Genomic DNA, 19,706 nt, shown 5'->3' with positions numbered 1-19,706 from the left:
ATCCACTTTACCCTCGTCCTATCCACTCCACCCTCGTCCTATCCACTCCACCCTCTGAAAGAGTGATGTATCGACTTCTGAAACACCATTGCCGCCTTAAACAGTTTTTTTTGTCATGAGGTATATAGGTTGCATATAGGTAACTTGACAATTGGTGTTCATCTTCCTTTGTTTTAATTTCAAATCCCCACACCACAGATCAGAATAAATCTAAAGATCGGAGTTCAGCATAGTCCATTAGGTAGTTCATGCAATGTAATGCTGGCTTTCAAACATACATTTATTTCTTATTCATTATTGATCACAAAGACTCAATGGCTCTTCTGTAGGGAACCTCAGGCAGTCAAGTGATTATGTATGATCATTTGGTATCCCTTGCATGTATGCATTTCCTGTTAAATAAATGGATTATGCATGACATACAGTATACACTTGGATGTCTCACCTTGAATTCAGTTGGCACAATAAGTTTAGGCGTATCGACTCCCACCAGCATATCAACACCAACGAAGATCAAGATGGCCAGGATGATGGCAAAGTCACTAATGAGTTTCCTTACCTATAGGCAGAAAAGCACACACAGTCAGACATGTGAATCGTTGATGGATGGATTGAACTGCTCTTACACAAAGTGTCATGCCTGCACAGTCAATTTCGCAGAGTACATTTTAATCAAACTGAGTAGATTTTACTCAAACTGAGTAAACATTTACTCAGTTTGAGTAAAATGTACTCAGTTTGAGTAAAATGTACTGCGAAATGTACTGTATGTGAGCCAAAAAAAGCCAAAAAAACAAGTGAATGACTGACTGAATGTATGACAGACTGAATGAATGACTGACTGAATGTATGGCTGACTGAATGTATGACAGACTGAATGAATGACTGAATGTATGACTGATCTCTGTGTTATTCATATTATTACTATTATTATTATTTCCTCATTGTATTAATTGTTGCAGACACTCTAAAGGTCACTTCCTTTCCAGGCCTTAACGAGGAAATTGACTTATCTCCCTTTCTATAAATTCCCTGTGTGTGGTTTAGCTACTGTATGGGGGCATGGTTAATCTAGATCAGAGGTAGTCAACGCGGTGCCCGTGGGCACCTAGTCGCCTGCAGGGACCACGTGAGTCGCGAGTTTTTGAACATTACAATTTTTACCACAAAGTTTAAAGTGTATCTCTCCTACACTTTCAATTTGATCGGTCACGTGGACTTGGAGAACCAATGGAAAATTCCAATCATTCCTCAATAGTCCATTGTGCTCCGCAGATCGGGCCATCAGATAGACATGCTGGTTGAGCGTAACGGAGGATAGAGAGAGGCGCTTGTCCCTGGTTTTATAATAAAATGGCAAAAAGACAAAGAGGTATAATGTTCAACAAGCTTTGGAACTTGTTGTGGATGTTGAGGATGATCCAGAAAATATGCATAATTTGATGCATTTGAAGCTATGGTTTGAAGCGGTCTGACAACTATATCATTTATTGTGCAGCTTGAATGAAAATCACCTGTTGATGATTCATGTGTGTAACTATGCTATTTTGATCAGATGCAAAGACGGACATTGATAGGAGCCCACAACAGAAAAGGAGGAGAGCTATATGATGGAGGGGCCTTTTTGTGTGTGTGTGTATGTGTGTGTGTGTGTGTGTGTGTGTGTGTGTGTGTGTGTGTGTGTGTGTGTGTGTGTGTGTGTGTGTGTGTGTGTGTGTGTGTGTGTGTGTGTGTGTGTGTGTGTGTGTGTGTGTGTGCGCGTGCGTGTGTGTGGAGGGGGAGGGGGGTAAATTGCAGGGAGATACTGGTCCAAATATGAAGGCAACAACAAAATGTATGCATTTTTACAATGTCTGCTAAAAAATGCCCTGAACAATATCAAAATAAATGGCTGTCACACACTGCGGAAAAGGTGTATTTACACCATATTTCACATGGAGGTTCAAAACACCTAAATATAACTTTCCATGTTGAAAAAACAACAATTATCTGGTAAACTATGGTGTTATTTAACAAAACTCAGGGTTTTAATTTGTATGTAAAATATTGTATGCTCACACAAAGCTAATGTATGATAGTGACGTTACACTGCACCAGACATAAAGGGTAGATTCCCCTGAATCATAAAAGGTATAACACTTGATACTAACTCAAAGAATAAGCTCAGAATTGGCAAAAATATAACACTATGTCTAGGTGAAACGTTGTCTATGTAGGCTTAGCGGGTTAAAAGGTGATCTGTGCAACTTTGTTAATCAGGAAGTTTGTATCAAACAAGTAGCCATTTGTACTGCTCAGTACCCTTGAAGTAGCTCTCAGTTTCAAAAAGCTTGAAGGGTGACCAATTAAATTAATAGTCTGTACTGAGTGGACATTTATGCCAAATCTGAAGAAATTCCCTCCAGGCTTTCTTGATTGTGTTCACGAGAGAATGGAATGGACGTGAGGTCACAGTGATCTTGACCTTTGACCACCAAAATCTTTGGTGGTCATCCTTGAGTCCTTCAGTTAATCCTTGAGTTCAAATGGACATTTTGTGCCAAACTTTAAGAAATTCCTGAGATACAGTATCATGTTCACAAAAAGACAGACAAATGGATAGCAGTATGGACGGACAGACAACCCAAAAACATCATCGATTTGGCCATTTTCAAAGCTTTTCTTGTAAAGAATAAAAAATATATGTGTGTGTGTGTTTCTTCCCTTTTGACTCTGGTTTGCTGTTGGTCTGATGTGTGTATGTAACTCAGTTAGCCAACTCGGTAAAAGTGTATGTGTGTGTGTTGGGAATTGGAGCAGTTAACTCTTTCAGTGCCACTCACGAGATTTCTCAGGTTTTTTTATAGGTGGTTGCGTGCCACTCACGAGATTTCTCGGATTTTTTTTTTTTTTTGCGATCTGAAAAATTATTGCATCACCCGAGCCTACCCGAGTATAGCCGAGCTGCGCCGGTGATCACTGTGGAAAAAAGCGCCCCCTGTCGTCTCCCAGATGACATAAGTGATTTTGGAATGGACTCAATGAAAATGAATGGGGGAAAAAATCCGGTACTCCACATTTTCCAGTTCACTGATCCAGCCGGGGTTACCACAGTTCATTCTGGAGCCTCAGATCCCCGCGGATCATGGAGATCTACAGTGTCGCATTGGATCCATACACGTATCGATTTTTTCGAATGGTGATCAGGAATTGGAATATACCAGTTGGATACCATCTGTTGTCAGGTAATGACTCTATGTTATCAGTGGTAGGATAATCGGAGTAAGTTTGATGAAGTTATAAGCTGTTTTGTGAAATGTCTTCTTTCGGTTTCACTGTAAAAGTCTGTGAGGAAATCAACGGAGCGATTATCAGTGCGCGGCCGTAATGTGCTTGCGTGCACGTATAATATTGATCATCTAGCGGTTATTTGAAAACGATTCATAAAAAGGCCGACGAATATCAACGTTGTGGAATATTCCACTAAAAGACGATTTTCATAGAATGCTCCAGAATGAGCTGTTTTTTATATCAAAACGGGGGCTTTTCTAACTGCTCTGAAACGGAAACGACGTGATAAAAAAACAATCTGCCTTCACAGCACTGACTGGAAAATAGTCTTTGATAATGCGATGGGCAGATTAGACACATAGCCATAATTTAAAACATAGATTAGGCGATATTAACGTTAACATTGGCGCCGATGGTGGCATTCAAGCGGTAAAACGGAAAACCAGGCGTGGCACTGAAAGAGTTAAGGGGCCCAATATATTTGATGCTACACGTAGTACTATATTGTCTAGACACACTAGGTCAGGAGTGATACCACCCTTTGTATGTTTTGGACACATGTTTGGTTAGTTAGTGCAGGTAGTAAGGATATTGTTTTGTTTTATTTTACTCAGTTCATACCCTTGGCATCATTCAAGCTCCCCCCCTGGTTGTGTGTCTCCAGAATCCACCATTTTCATTGTTGTGTATTTAGTCTGTCTTTGGTTTTAAATATAATTGCACAATATATCACTTTTTTTTCACCTAAATGTATTGTTGGCATTGGTTTATTTTTCTTTTGGTTCATTTATCACAATTTACAACACCACCACCTTGTATGTTAGTTACAACCCCAGTACGTCAAGGGGAAGGGGTAACAGTGTGTTGCCATTGGGGAGCAACTTTATTGGGGAGCAATTTAGCATTTAGCATTTTTAGATTATATATTAGATTAAATTTAGATTATTGGATTATTAGATTATATAGTGCATATATTTAGCATTAAAAAAAATTTAGATTATATATTAGATTAGATTTAGATTATTAGATTATATATTTTGTAACTATATTTATTGTAGGGCCATATGCGCATGTCCAGAGTAATTATATTGTATTGTTTACACTGCCTTTTTATTCAATTTAAATGTTTACTTCTCCACTGTACTATAATTATGTGACCTGTACCTGTATGTCTTCTACTACCTGTACCTCCCCTCCCTCCCCATGCTGCTATGATGCCTGAATTTCCCCAAGGGGATAAATAAAGGAATATCTGATCTTATCTTAACTCACAGTGGTGGGGAAGAAGGGGCTGAACTTGAACTGCTTCAGACACATGGAGCAGCTGTAGGTGCCCAGGAACAGGATGAAGGACATGAGCGTGATGTCGGGGACAAAGTGACAGGCCTTCCCCACCAGCTCTCCCCCATACTTCACACATTCATTCTTCGATAGGGAGGACCATGTGGCATTCATTGGCTAGATAGACAAAACAAACAAAGAGAGAATATTAATATTGACAGTAGTTATAGGCTCCAGAGATGACGCAACACCTTTGTTTCAACCTTCATATGAAACATTGATGAAATAAATCTTCATATGAAACATTGATGAAATAAACCTTATGAAACATTGATGAAATAAACCTTCATATGAAACATTGATGAAATAAACCTTCATTATGAAACATTGATGTAATAAACTGATATGAAACATTCATGAAATAAACTGATATGAAACATTCATGAAATAAACTGATATGAAACATTGATCAAATAAACCTCCATAGAAACATTGATGAAATAAACCTTTATATTATGAAACATTGATGAAATAAACCTTCATATGAAACATTGATGAAATAGACCATATGAAACATTGATGAAATAAACTGATATGAAACATGATGAAATAAACCTTCATATGAAACATTAATAAAAGAAACTGATATGAAACATTAATGAAATAAACTGATATGAAACATTGATGAAATAAACCATATGAAACATTAATTAAATGACCTGATACGAAATGTGCTGTGGATTTGAACAAGGCAACATAATTCTTGCATTGGATAATTTATTCCCTATTAAGGTACAATTCTAAATTATGAGAGTGGCGCCTCTCTCTCTGGCACCCTCTGCTGGGCAGATTCTCCAATGGTCCATCCATGGTGCATGAAGGTCGATGTGATCTATGGCAACACACTTGACAGCCATTAGTTACAAACTCTGGCCTGTTGAACTTGAATTGCTAGTTCATCAGACCTGTTCATTGGTCTTCTTACCGACTTCTTGGAGGGCAGTTTGATGGAGCAAGAGCGGACTTTTCCACCAGCTTTTTTGATTTGCAATTCAGTGAACTTGTCCTGAGTGGGCAGTATCCTAGGATGCTTTTGAGTGGATATCCAGTTTGTTCTTTGCCTTTTTCATCCAACCCGCATTAATCCATTTTAATCAAAGAATGGACTGAGATTATTATTATTTTTGATGGTTTATCAACTGTGAGTCCAGCTTTTAAACTTTTGATCTCTTTGGAAAAACATTTGCTTTGGGTTACCTTTATCCAATACAGATCAGATTGTTCCAATTCGTCTGCTGACAACTCACCTGTGTGTTGCAAGCTCTTCTCCTTGGTGCATGCATTGTGATTTAATCTATTAATCCAAGCATTCATTCTGAGCAATTTTGTTAGTCTGTTGTACTTTTAAATTGCAAGAAGAAGTCTTTAATTGTCATTTATTAACACACACACACATGCACTGAGTCACAGATGAAATGTCTCTCTGCACTTTTCCCATCCCGTCGTCCTTCCCCCCCAAGGGCAGCTGGGAGCAGACACGGGCTGTGGCGTGGGGCCACGCCCCGGGGACCAATCCAAGTGCTCCTGTCCGTCTTCATCATGGATGGGACACATAGGTGGCGGGTAAAAAAGGCTAGGGTAGGCTAGGCCTACCCAAATCGTTATGCTGGGAATCTTGAAATGTATACATATGTATATATAATATATGTGCGCAGGCTGCTGGCTATTGTGTGTGTCTTGTGCTGCAGCCCGCTGGCCGAGGTGTCAACGACGAAGGTGTCAGTCGGCTAGGTGGCAGTGTTTAACATTCCAAGCAGGCAGTAACCAATCACGCATAGGCTCAGGTTAAATAATGTAGCCAATCATATGATCGCCTATGAATAGACTGTCGCCTTTTTTATGTTGGGCATGAAAAAGCTAGGTCGGGAGGTGACGGGGGGTGCACAGCCAAAAAAGTTTGGGAACCGCTGCTCTAAGAGGACATGATGAGAGTCAGAGTTAATCAAATCGTGGAACCTTTTTAGAGTTACTGTATGTAGATTGTTTTCAAAGCATGATGCGATCCAAATGACGAAAAAACGTTCCCTTCATTGCTGTCAGCACTGCAACTTGTGATTCAAGTTGTGAACGGTATTTCTCAGCAATGATGAGGCACATCACATCCGAAACTGGCTAAGAACAACAATGCACCAGGAGAGACAGACAAAGTTAAAGCAGAAAAGATCATTGATGCCAAGACGAAACGTCGCATTTTGCTGCATTAAGGTAAGACAATGGTTAATCTATTATTGGATGCCTTCATTTGAACACTTAATTTGCACTATATATTAAATTAGTGGGGCTCGCCTCGCATAGCCTAGTGGGTGTGTATTGTCAAAAAAGGAAAAAATTTGCACGCTCTGTGCGATATAGCCTACCCTAATGTTCGGCTCACGTGCCGCCTATGACGGGACAGCGTTAGCGATCTGTTGTGCATGTTTTTCCATTGGGTTTATCTTATTGGGAGGGGAAACCCTTGCGAGCACAGGGAGAACATTTGTGTGTTTTATCCGTCTGGTGACGGAAGCCTGAACTGAACCTCTTTTGTTCTTTTCTCAACATGTCTGCCATTGTCTCCTGTGCTCCCTGGTTTGTGATTCAATTCTCTTCCATCTTCTTGACTGTCTGTGTGTCTCTCACAGGTTTCGGCACCAAAACGTGCTGTGGATTTGAACAAAGCAACAGAGTTCTTGCATTTACTAATTTATTCCCTATTAAGGTTAAATTCTAAATGACTTGGAATCATGTGATGAGAGTAGAAACAACACGCTGCTTCTGGCCTCATCTTTTGTAGTCAGGCTTTTAGGCCTATTTCTCTCTGGCGCCCTCTCCTGGGCAGCTTCTCCAATAGTCCGTCCATGGTGCATGAAGGTTGATGACATTATGGCAATGCACTTGACAGCCATTAGTTACAACAAAACATTAATGAAATATGCAGATATGAAGCATTCATGAAATAACGATTCATGTGAAACATTCATGAAATAAACATTAATATGAAACATTCATGAAATAAACGCATATGAAACATTAATGAAATAAACCGATGTGAAACATTAATGAAATAAACCTTCATATGAAACATTCATGAAATAAACCTTCATATGAAACATTAATGCAATAAATCTTCATATGAAACATTCATGAAATAAACCTTATTATGAAACATTAATGCAATAAATCTTCATATGAAACATTAATGCAATAAATCTTCATATAAAACATTCATGAAATAAACATTCATATGAAACATTAATGCAATAAATCTTCATATGAAACATTAATGCAATAAATCTTCATATAAAACATTCATGAAATAAACATTCATATGAAACATTAATGCAATAAATCTTCATATGAAACATTCATGAAATAAACCTTCATAAACATTAATGCAATAAATCTTCATATAAAACATTCATGAAATAAACCTTCATATGAAACATTCAAATAGGATTTTCACAAAGCTTTTTTCCCCCAATGAGAGAAGCAGAGAGAACATGCAGGTCTTTACCAGGTCAGTGCTGTTCCATAACCAGGCAGAAGATCCATCCAGAGGATCCACGTCTGTACTGTTCTCTAGAAAACACAAACAAGCATTTGTTGACCAAAATTATCAACAATTCACACCCCAAGTCAAAATTATTATATTTTTCCATACTGAAAGCCCATTTCTATTATATTAAGTGTGTTAAAAGTATATACCCATGTGTACTTTTCTGAGAGTATACTTACAAAGTATTGTTGGTACTTTGCTTTCATGGACTAATTCAAAGTTCATGTTTAGTATGATAGCCATTCATATGCTGTGATTGTAATCTAAAAAAAATATATGTTTGAGTTGTACTTTAGTAAACGTATTAAAAGTAAAGTAACCAAAAAGACATCAATAGATTAAAAAAAAAAAAATCTAAAATCTAAAATATACATTTTATATAAAATGTAAAATGTACAGGAAGATATACAAGGATTTATACTGTTACTCTGTGAGGCAGTGAAGCACAGTGAGGCGTTATACAGTCTGATGGTTCCTGTGTCGTTCAGTGTTGCATCCTGGGAGTGTCTAGCGGCCAAGTCCGAGTATAGTGGGTGGGAGGGGTTGTCCATGATGGCGTGGAGCCAGAGTCCTCCTCTCTGACACCACAGCCAGAGAGTCTAGCTCCACCCCCACCACGTTAAGTCGTATTACGTTATGACATATTTATGAAATAACAATAAAAGCTCCACAACACAGGACAGTAACACAACAGCACCAAGGACAGTAACACAACAGCACCAAGGACAACAACACAACAGCACCAAAGACAACAACACAACAGCACCAAGGACAACAACACAACTGCACCAAGGACAACAACACAACAGCACCAAGGACAGTAACACAACAGCACCAAGGACAGCAACACAACAGCACCAAGGACAACAACACAACAGCACCAAGGACAGTAACACAACAGCACCAAGGACAGCAACACAACAGCACCAAAGACAACAACACAACAGCACAAAGGACAGCAACACAACAGCACCAAAGACAAGAACACAACAGCACAAAGGACAGCAACACAACAGCACCAAGGACAACAACACAACAGCACAAAGGACAGCAACACAACAGCACCAAGGACAGCAACACAACAGCACCAAGGACAACAACACAACTGCACCAAGGACAACAACACAACAGCACCAAGGACAGTAACACAACAGCACCAAGGACAGCAACACAACAGCACCAAGGACAACAACACAACAGCACCAAGGACAGTAACACAACAGCACCAAGGACAGCAACACAACAGCACCAAAGACAACAACACAACAGCACAAAGGACAGCAACACAACAGCACCAAAGACAAGAACACAACAGCACAAAGGACAGCAACACAACAGCACCAAGGACAACAACACAACAGCACAAAGGACAGCAACACAACAGCACCAAGGACAGCAACACAACAGCACCAAGGACAACAACACAACTGCACCAAGGACAACAACACAACTGCACCAAGGACAACAACACACAACTGCACCAAGGACAACAACACAACTGCACCAAGGACAGCAACACAACAGCACCAAGGACAGTAACACAACAGCACCAAGGACAACAACACAACTGCACCAAGGACAGTAACACAACAGCATCAAGGACAGTAACACAACTGCACCAAGGACAGTAACACAACAGCACCAAGGACAGTAACACAACAGCATCAAGGACAGTAACACAACAGCACCAAGGACAACAACACAACAGCACCAAGGACAACAACACAACAGCATCAAGGACAGTAACACAACAGCACCAAGGACAACAACACAACTGCACCAAGGACAGTAACACAACAGCATCAAGGACAGTAACACAACTGCACCAAGGACAGTAACACAACAGCACCAAGGACAGTAACACAACAGCATCAAGGACAGTAACACAACAGCACCAAGGACAACAACACAACAGCACCAAGGACAACAACACAACAGCACCAAGGACAGTAACACAACAGCACCAAGGACAACAACACAACTGCACCAAGGACAACAACACAACTGCACCAAGGACAACAACACAACAGCACCAAGGACAACAACACAACAGCCCCAAGGACAACACAACAGCACCAAGGACAACAACACAACAGCACAAGGACAACAACACAACAGCACAAGGACAGTAACACAACAGCACCAAGGACAAGTACCAAGTTATGTACCGTTATATCAACAACGATATAAGGTTCACTACAACCGTACCCTGCGGTGAAAAATGAATGAATGAAAAGAGGAAATCAAGAGGAAAATCTTACTATAATAGCGTCTGTTTCCACAGTAAATCATCTGTTGAATGTTTGATGGTTATTTATTTGTGCTTTAGAACATGACCACCATGTCAAACAATGACAAAAATAAGGGGGGGGGGTCTCTAGGATCGTGGGGCACATCCCTTACAGCCAATGGCAGTAGCAGTGGTTTTACTACTGATGAGTTGTTTCAAGTCAAGTGCTTCTTTATGGTGGCTTGCCTTTAAACAGCCCAGAAACAGATGTACAGTACCACAGCTATGAGAAAGTCTAAATCAGATTACTACTTAGATTTAATTACAAGTTCCTACACAAACCTGGCTCAGTTTTGGAAGGCAGTTAACTTTTTTTTTTCTACTTTTTTCTCCCATTTTCTATTTTTCTCCCATCCCAATTTCGTATCGTCCAATTCTACCCTCCCCTGTCTCGAACGCTGTTAGGCCATGCCTCCCACAAGCCGGCTGCAATGTGGACGAAGCCTTACATCACGTGTCCCCTCCGGTACTCGAGGAAGCAGCCGTCGCATCTTTTCACCTGCACAGCGCGATCTCTCAGCGTCGGGGGTCTGCGTGGGAGGGACACGCCGCCCCCGTCGCTTCCTGATTTTGCTGCGCAGGCGCACCAACCGACCTGTAGGAGTCGCTGTCCACAACGTCCGATCCCCACCCATCAGCTTCCCACCCCCTAATACTGCCAATTGTATTAGTATGAACGACCAGCCAAGCTGATAGCAATGCGGAGAGCTGGGCTCGAGCCCAGCGTCTCCTGCATTGGTGGCAAGCGCCTTGCCCACTACACCACCTAGCCGCCCCGGAAAGCAGTTAACTTAAAATAAAAACAAGACCTCTAATTCACTACCCGTTCATATTAGTGTTGACGATTGTGTTATTTCTAGCCAAAACACGTTGCAGTTGCTGGTAACCTGTTTGATAGAGAATATATCAGACTTCTTCCTGTTGATCTTAACCACTTAAGCATCAGGCAAATATGGGGCAATTCTTTTATACATTTTTGGACAATTGCATACCCAAAGTAATTTGCGATTTATTATACTTTATACTTATAGCACATGCATGAGTCTGGTCTCTTTTGAAAGGTAACATTTTGAAGTTTCTTACACAATAAAGAAAAATCACTTTGAGTGCTAATGAAATAGAGTAACAGGTTTGAACACACTAAAGTAAAGGTTTTGTGTACTCACATTTCTTTTTACTGGTTGCCAGATGCCTGTTTTTAAGTTCCAGCTGAGAGGTAGGAGCTGGAAAACTGAAAATGGTTCCATAGCCTGAAGTCTTATGTAGTACAGGTCCAAAGTCTATAAAAATCCCACGGAAAATGAATGTTTTACAAAGGTTTTTGAAATGTGTGTACCGGTAATAAAGATTTGCCATGATTATCCAAAATGGCCGTCCACTGCCATTCATTTCGATGCTCTATATACTAGTCAAAACAATGGACTTCTTCGTCTTCTTGTGTCACCTTCTCCCACTCTCAGCGCCCGTCTGGGATCGCTTTCGGAGCAGACACTCCTTGGCTACAATGGTGGTCAATAATTTTCGCCATCAGCGGTGACTGGTCAGTTCAGGACCGTTCACAACCGGACGTGGTCACTCGTCTGAACGGCTTGTCAAATGACGCTCGTCTGATGTTTCGTCTTATAACTCGAGAATGGAATCACACAATAGGTTGAGTGTGGTGACAATTGAAAGGCGGCAAATTCAACTTTCTAACAATGTATTGGTTGATTGGCGAAAACGCAGCCTACTGACGAGGGCAAAGTGCCACGACGTGCTGATACTTAAGAGGTTAATGTTGTTGACACTGATTGTGTGAGTTCCGTGGATCACACCACTCAATTCTCCATTAGTCCCTTGTCACATGATGAAGTATTTTTAGGCTGCTGTTCAGTGATGCCACAGATTACTTGTAAAATTTATCCGATTACTGATTACTGATTACTCCTTTAAAAAGTAATCCAAGTTACTTTACTGATTACTTGATTATCAGAGTAACTTAGTTACTTTGAAAGTAACTAGGTTACGAAGTCGTCGTCGTTCCCCCAACAGTTTTTTTAAAACGCTTTATTGAAAGTGCATAAATTGTTTTTAACTTGTTTCTCTGCACATAACGTAAATTGTTAAACTAGTGCTTCAGCTTCTGTACCATCAAGTATGGTAAAGCAACAGTCTATGATGCTCACAGCATTAGAGCAGCCAGCCAGTGGTTTTACAAAACCAGTGTATCCATTCACATCTAACAAATGCAGGCTGAACTATTCAATTATATCAACTGTAACTATTAAATTGTTTTTATAAATGTCTCTCTATAAACATACAATCAGTCTCTCTTTAACATGTAAATTAACTGTAAATCTGGCAAATAAGAGCTTTTGCTCTGCCACCATCAAATATACATTAATCAATAGGGAAAGAAACAATCTCTCTCTTTTGCTGTTTGGCTGGCCTCCGAGTCCTCCTGTACCTAGTCGAAGCGTCGTAGTGTTGTGATTCCAGATGCTTTCAATGCAATTGGATGTGCTGTTTTTAGCGGTAGACAGTATTTACGTTTAGGTCGCTTTCACATATAGTTTTGGTGGACTCGGTGCGGTTCTGGGGGTGAAGTTGAAACATCTGAACAATGTCACGCGGTCGAAAAGGGCGCTTGTCTATTGGACAGTGGAAATGTGTGTGTGGCTGCTGCGATCCCGTGTGTGCGCGCGCGCACGTGTGTCTGTGTGTGTACTGCGGAGCCCTTCAGATCAGCGCAGCCGAGTTTTGACATGGCATTGATCCATTGTTCTATTGAAGCACATTACCACCATCCTCTCGCTAAACAACTTGTAGACCACGGTGTTTTTATGAGTGCCCACAAGTAGCTGTTTTAATAATATAATAAGCCGCGCGCCTCGGTAATAATAATAAGCCGCGTTTTTTCTTCCTGTAAGCGTTTTGGGGTGGAATTCTCAGACGAATGCAACGGAGCCCTGCTGTCACACGATTGGCGCATATGTCACATGACGTGCTGTGAAGACCCGCCCTACTCTGCCTCTGATTCGCAGACTGTGGATGGGGAATGTGATTGGGCCAAAGCAGAGTCACTCACAGACAGAGAGTCCAGTCACGCCGCGGGCCACATTCTTGTGTAACCCTTTCACTGCCACATCACGTCACTCCCAAATAAGAAAAACAGCTCAAAAATGTATTTTTGACTGTCGAAAACGAAATAAAATACTGCATTCCGCCTGCATTATGAATTTATGATGAGATAGTAACGAAATAGTAATGCACAGCCACTTGGACAAGTAACTGCAATCAGATTACTGGCTTTTAAAGATTAACGCGTTAGATTACTATTTTCGGGGAAAAGTAATCAGATTACAATAACGCGTTACTTAGTAACGCGTTACCGGCATCACTGCTGCTGTTACACACAGGGCTATTTCGTTTCGTTTTCAGGGTCAGTTTTCGCTTTCCAGAACGCAACGTAATGGCAGGCCAGTTAGACATTGGTTTTGCCTCCTGAGCACAGTGATGTAGTACAATGCCAAAGCAGTAGGTGGCAGTAGGTGGCGAACATGAAGGCAATTTTCAACCAATCAGAAGTTGAATGTGCCAATACACTTCCTGCACAAAAAAAAAAAACACCATCTTTAAATGCCTCGTGTGAGCCATTTAGCCAATGTAGCATTTATTTTTCAGCAAAGAAAGTGCAATAAAAGTGCAATAAACAAAACGGATACATTCACTGTGTGTTCTGCCTCATTTGTTGACGAAACAAAACTAACATCAACACAATTGACCACCAAGAGCGGATAGTTTAGTCTCACAAAAAGATCTCCGATGTTGTTAGCTACATGCTAACGTGAATGGAATATGCCAGTACAACAGTATAGCATTGTGGCTAGCAGCTAATGTTAGCTCACGTTAGCCAGCCAGCACCAAACTGATGATATCAGGAGCTATCAGTAGCTAGATAACATTAGACAACGCCTCATGTATTAAACAAAGGTGAATAGATGACTAGGCCATTTTGTTTAATGCTTGTTAAGATTGAAAGAGGAGCTCTGAGCTAACAGGGTCTGGTAGCTAGGTAGCTACGGCAGGTAGCTAACGTTAGCTCACGTTAGCCAGCTGCTCATGCAATCGTTAATGCTAGCAGAATGAATGGATGTAAACTTTATTTAACAGATTGCAGAATGGGTACAATACAATACGGCTCAATACAAACACTGTGGGAGAAACTGTCTCCACCTCCCCCACTATTTGAATACATTTCCTTTCTGTCTCCGACACTCCCCTCGTTCCTGTCTAATCACCCCCCTACCTCCTTCCAGTCACCCTGCCCCACCGCCTCCTTTGTCTCTCACCCCCACAACACCTAACCCCCATCCCCCCTGTCTCATCCTCCTGTCTTCCTGTCTAATCACCCCCCTCCCTCCTTCTGTTCACCTTTCCCCACCCCCTTGAAATTGTATAAAAGTCTAGTCACAAGATGAATCGAGGAGCTCAATTGGGGTCCCCCCCCCCGGCCAGAGATTCCGTCGAGTCCTCTCTAACCTAACCTTGTAACAACCAAGACTATTTGACCAGCGCATTCTTGCCTCCGATATCCACGACAACACTCTCCAATCCATAGATCGCAGGACGCGTGAATACTTTCGGCAACCAACATGCCCTTCCGCGTTGCTCTGATTGGCCAGCATTGGCCAGCGCTCTCCTGCGTGAATACCAGCGCTCTACGCTCGGTTACCCCCTACGCCGCGCATGAGGCTCCCCCCAGGTGCTCGTTTACAGAGCGTACAAATACGCTTGTGTTATGATACAGGAGCTAAATAGGAAGTACTTGAGGTCGTTGTTAAATACGTGTGTGTTTTAATAAACAGTATAACTGTAAAAGTAATGTTGAATTGTCGTGTTGTGTCGCTAAACTAGACAAAGAGGTTTGAAAATACGAGCGTCTTGCGAGAGCGGCTGGGTTTGGCGTGTAATGACTAGCGATGAATATTATGTGTTTTAAATATGTTGCAACCGTTGGATTGTTGTTAAAAATGGAGGGATACTAGCTAAGGTGTGGGGGAGTTGGTGTATATAAGTTGATTGCTTTAAAAACGGAGAGAAATGTCGTATTTACGCTGTTTAAACGGGGTGATGGGCGAAAATCTTTGGTTTTAGCTTAACGTATGGGGTGGAGTTCAATTCGCGAGCGGGTAAGGGGCCTACGTAATGTTTAAAGAACAAGATCTAAGGTTATGTGGAATTTACAAATATAGATGTGAAGAAAGATTTTGAAAAGATGTTTTAATTTGCTGTTAAATTAGATAAGTTGGCGGTGAGGTAACGTTAGAGTGACGCGGCGAGGAAAGATTACGTATGTCCGCTTCCGGTTTGCGCGATGAGCTTTGGGTATCGTAGTGTTAATGTTTAACGTTATGCAGTGTTTATGTTTCAATATTGTGTGTTTGTGAATGTTAAATGTGGGGAATGTTTGTGCTGCTGTGTGCGGATGTGTGCGTCTGTGCTGCGGGATGTTTGTGGAGGTGTGGAGCGTTTGTGGAACATATATTAGCTGGTGGCTATGCGTCAATATAGAGAGAGTAGTGACGAATGCATAATGCCGCGGCGGCAAAACCTATTAATATTACCTATGTGTTGATGGAATCGCGTCAATATAGAGAGAGTAGTGACGAATGCATAATGCCGCAGCGGCAAAACCTATTAATATTACCTATGTGTTGATATAGAGAGAGTAGTGACGAATGCATAATTTTACCTATTAAAACCTGCCGCCGCTGCGGCAAAACCTATTAAAACCTGCTATTAAAACCTGCACAGCTTGCGGCTGTGTGGCGAAAAGCTGCTTGGCGCGTAAGTGCCGTCAAAAAAGAAAATGCGCATGCGCACGTTACCGGCGTAGGGGGAAAACGAGCGTAGAGGGCTGGCCGATCGCTGGCCAATCAGAGCAACGCATGTTGGTTGCCGAAAGTATTCACGCTCCCAGGACCTCTACTGGTGAGGATCATTTGGACTCTTTCTTTTCTAAAACTGGCTGCTCCTTTAATTACAGAGGAATTGAAGCATATTTTTTATATTTCTATCTCAACAGGAAGATTTGCTAGAGCCCATGTGCTCCCATTACATAAAGGTGGTGTTAGAGATGATTTAAATAACTACCATCCTATCTCCAAGTTACCCTGCTTAGCGAAAGTCTTGGAGTCTTTAGTGAATAATCAACTTAAGTCCTTTCTATCAAATCGCTATGTACTAAGCCCACACCAATTTGGGCACACCAGTATCAGAGCCAATCATAGCACATTATAAGCCATGGTATACATGGTCCAAACCGTAGTAACTCAAGTTCACCAGCCATTAGCTCTCAAGCAATTAGTGTAATCCGTGCCCATGGTTGTGGAGCCTGATGGCTACTGGCACGAAAGACTGGCCGAAGCCGTTTTTGTGTGTGTCGTGGGGAGATAAGTCTATGGCTGAACGTGCACCTCATCCTGGCTAGCTCCCTCATAGAGGGGGTGGGAGGGGTTTTCTAGTATAACATCCAGCTTTTTCCTCGTCCTCCTCTCGGCCACCACCTCTTGTTTGACCATTTCGACACAATGTTCTTGCATAATTCCACACCCCCAAGCGTATATAATACCACAGATTTCCCACCTACTCCAGTTCATCTTCATTCAGCAAACTGAAGCGTTGTCTACCTTTAAACAAGTGGTGCCAGGACAGCATGCTGGATCCACCCGATAGTCATAGCTGCGCTTAACCTCACTTACGCATTTAGCATTAGTGATAGCTAGGCGAAACAAAGTCTTAAAAGACAAAAGGGGCACACAGCTTCCTCCAACTGGCTGCAGACTTGACTATTGTCTTGGTAGAATAACATTCTTATTCTCTGATGACGTAGCGGTCCTAGCGCAGTCTCCAATAACTTATTTAAAGTGCGAAGAGCCAGAGAATAGCCGAACAGCATCCTCTGGTATTTGTGTAGGGATGTAACACATTCATAAATATGCATCCCACAGACGTAGACTTCACCGGTCGTCGGTGTCTCGAGGCTATATTCTGATCGGATAAGCCACAAGAGAGCCGCCATGACTCAACCTAAGAGGCTAACTGAGTTAGCGTGGCCAGGGGAAACAAATGTGAGAAACAGGGGCTGAAGCCGATCCTCTCTGAGAGAAGACACAAGCGCAAGCTGCTTGAAGTCAGTCAGGAGCCAAATTATTCCGACAACATCATACTAATTCAGTTCTGATTGTGGATACTCATATTGAAAATGAATATCTCCATATCACTTGTTTCATCCTTCATACGTTTTTGCACGTGTCTTGAAAACATGCACATGCCAAAACGGATCAGCACAGATAGGGCAGAACTAGTTGTTGCACTTGAGAGAGGTTGGAAAGCTAATTTAATGTTAATTTAATAACAGAGTTATCAATACAATGACTCAAAATGATGCAAAATTCTTCTTTGTAACTTTACTTAGCAACACTCTGAGGCCTCACATCCACCAGAGGTGCAACATCTGTGAGCATCTCATGAGGTGCATATATGGAATGTATCCATGTATCAGGCCCAACATTCTACCAACACTGTATAACCTGGATTAATGTTAGTCTTAGACTAAAACAACTTTTCAGTAGAAATCCCTGTTAAAAAGGAACTCAGACTGTGACCAGGCTTTATCCATTTCTTTGAAGCAAACTATGACAAGCAACTGCTCCAAACGCTAGAAGCCGACACGAAAAGGATCAACGTCTTACCTAAGACAGCGGGGGCCATACAGAGGCAGTCGTACTGTGTCACATGGTCCATCCTAAAGTCGGGATTGATAGGGTAGTAGTGAGCCAGCTTGAGCATCTTCTTGAAGGCATCGTAGATGAAGATGAAGCTGATGAGGCAGGAGAAGCCTTCCTCTGTGAAGCGGGTGAAGTACTGGACCAGGAAGCTGGCGTCGGTGACCACCAGCACCATGCAAAGGAAGGCCGACCACAGGCCGATCCACAGACGGAACTCCAGGTAGTCAAATTCGTTTTCTCTTTTAAAACCAACGAGAAAAGGCCACCATTCAAAGTTAGTTAGTAAAACACATTAAAGGGGCAGTTCACCCAGTGCTATATTTCCACCCCAGATCGTTTTTGGTGTGATTTGTCTAGTTTTGGAGATATCTGCCATAGAGATGTCTGGCCTCACTCCAATACAATGGAGCTGAGTGGCACTCAGTTTGTGGTGCTCAAAGCACCAACGAAATACATGTTTAGGGCTCAGGCTCATGATCGCTGGTTCGAGCCCCAACCAGGACACTGTGTGGGCAGCACTCTGTCCTCTGGACTTGACTCGACCATTTCCACACTGGTCAAATTAAGTGCTGTTAAGCCTTTCACTACCACACTACAGACGGTTAACCGTCTGTAGTGTGGTAGTGAAAGGGTTAACCTTCTGTAGTGTGGTAGTAAAAGGGTTAACCTTCTGTAGTGTGGTTGTGAAAGGGTTAACCCTTTGGTAGTGTGGTAGTGAAAGGGTTAAGCCTTACTTCACAAAGTATGTTACATTTACTGCAGAGTTAGCTGCTGTGGTTGCAAATGAGACAAACACAAATTTCAACGGCAGTACAGTACAGTCATTACACTTTGTCCGGCATTTTTTATTTTTAACAGAAGAATTGTGAATTATGATTTTATGTTGTGTTTTATGTTCATGTTATCTTTGTTTCCGTTTGTATTTCCTGAACCAGATGTTGGTTAGTCATTTACTGAACCAGGTCTTGGTTAGTAATTGACTGAACCAGGTCTTGATTAGTCAGATACTGAACCAGGTCTTGATTAGTCAGATACTGAACCAGGTCTTGATTAGTCAGATACTGAACCAGGTCTTGATTAGTCAGATACTGAACCAGGTCTTGGTTAGTCAGATACTGAACCAGGTCTTGGTTAGTCAGATACTGAACCAGGTTTTGGTTAGTCAGATACTGAACCAGGTCTTGGTTAGTCAGATACTGAACCAGGTCTTGGTTAGTCAGATACTGAACCAGGTCTTGATTAGTCAGATACTGAACCAGGTTTTGGTTAGTCAGATACTGAACCAGGTTTTGGTTAGTCAGATACTGAACCAGGTCTTGGTTAGTCAGATACTGAACCAGGTCTTGGTTAGTCAGATACTGAACCAGGTCTTGATTAGTCAGATACTGAACCAGGTTTTGGTTAGTCAGATACTGAACCAGGTTTTGGTTAGTCAGATACTGAACCAGGTCTTGATTAGTCATATACTGTAAAGAAAACCCACCAAATAACTGAGCAG

The 19,706-nt window shown here is 41.7% G+C and overlaps 1 protein-coding gene across 1 annotated transcript in view; it reads right to left on the bottom strand.

Annotated features, from left to right (window-relative positions):
* Positions 1-19,706, bottom strand: part of LOC311224144 (electrogenic sodium bicarbonate cotransporter 1-like) — a gene marked incomplete at its 5' end in the record, with an annotated part of 219,271 nt that overhangs the window by 35,738 nt on the left and 163,827 nt on the right. The window contains 3 exons of the mRNA XM_084309001.1: positions 446-559; positions 4,543-4,728; positions 18,138-18,447. Of these exons, the coding sequence (XP_084165127.1) occupies positions 446-559; positions 4,543-4,728; positions 18,138-18,447 (610 nt within the window). The remainder of the gene's footprint in view (positions 1-445; positions 560-4,542; positions 4,729-18,137; positions 18,448-19,706) is intronic.

Source organism: Notolepis coatsorum (assembly GCF_963971535.1).
Source record: "Notolepis coatsorum genome assembly, chromosome: 2".
Classification (NCBI taxonomy): domain Eukaryota; kingdom Metazoa; phylum Chordata; class Actinopteri; order Aulopiformes; family Paralepididae; genus Notolepis; species Notolepis coatsorum.
This window is presented reverse-complemented; position numbering and strand designations above follow the sequence as displayed.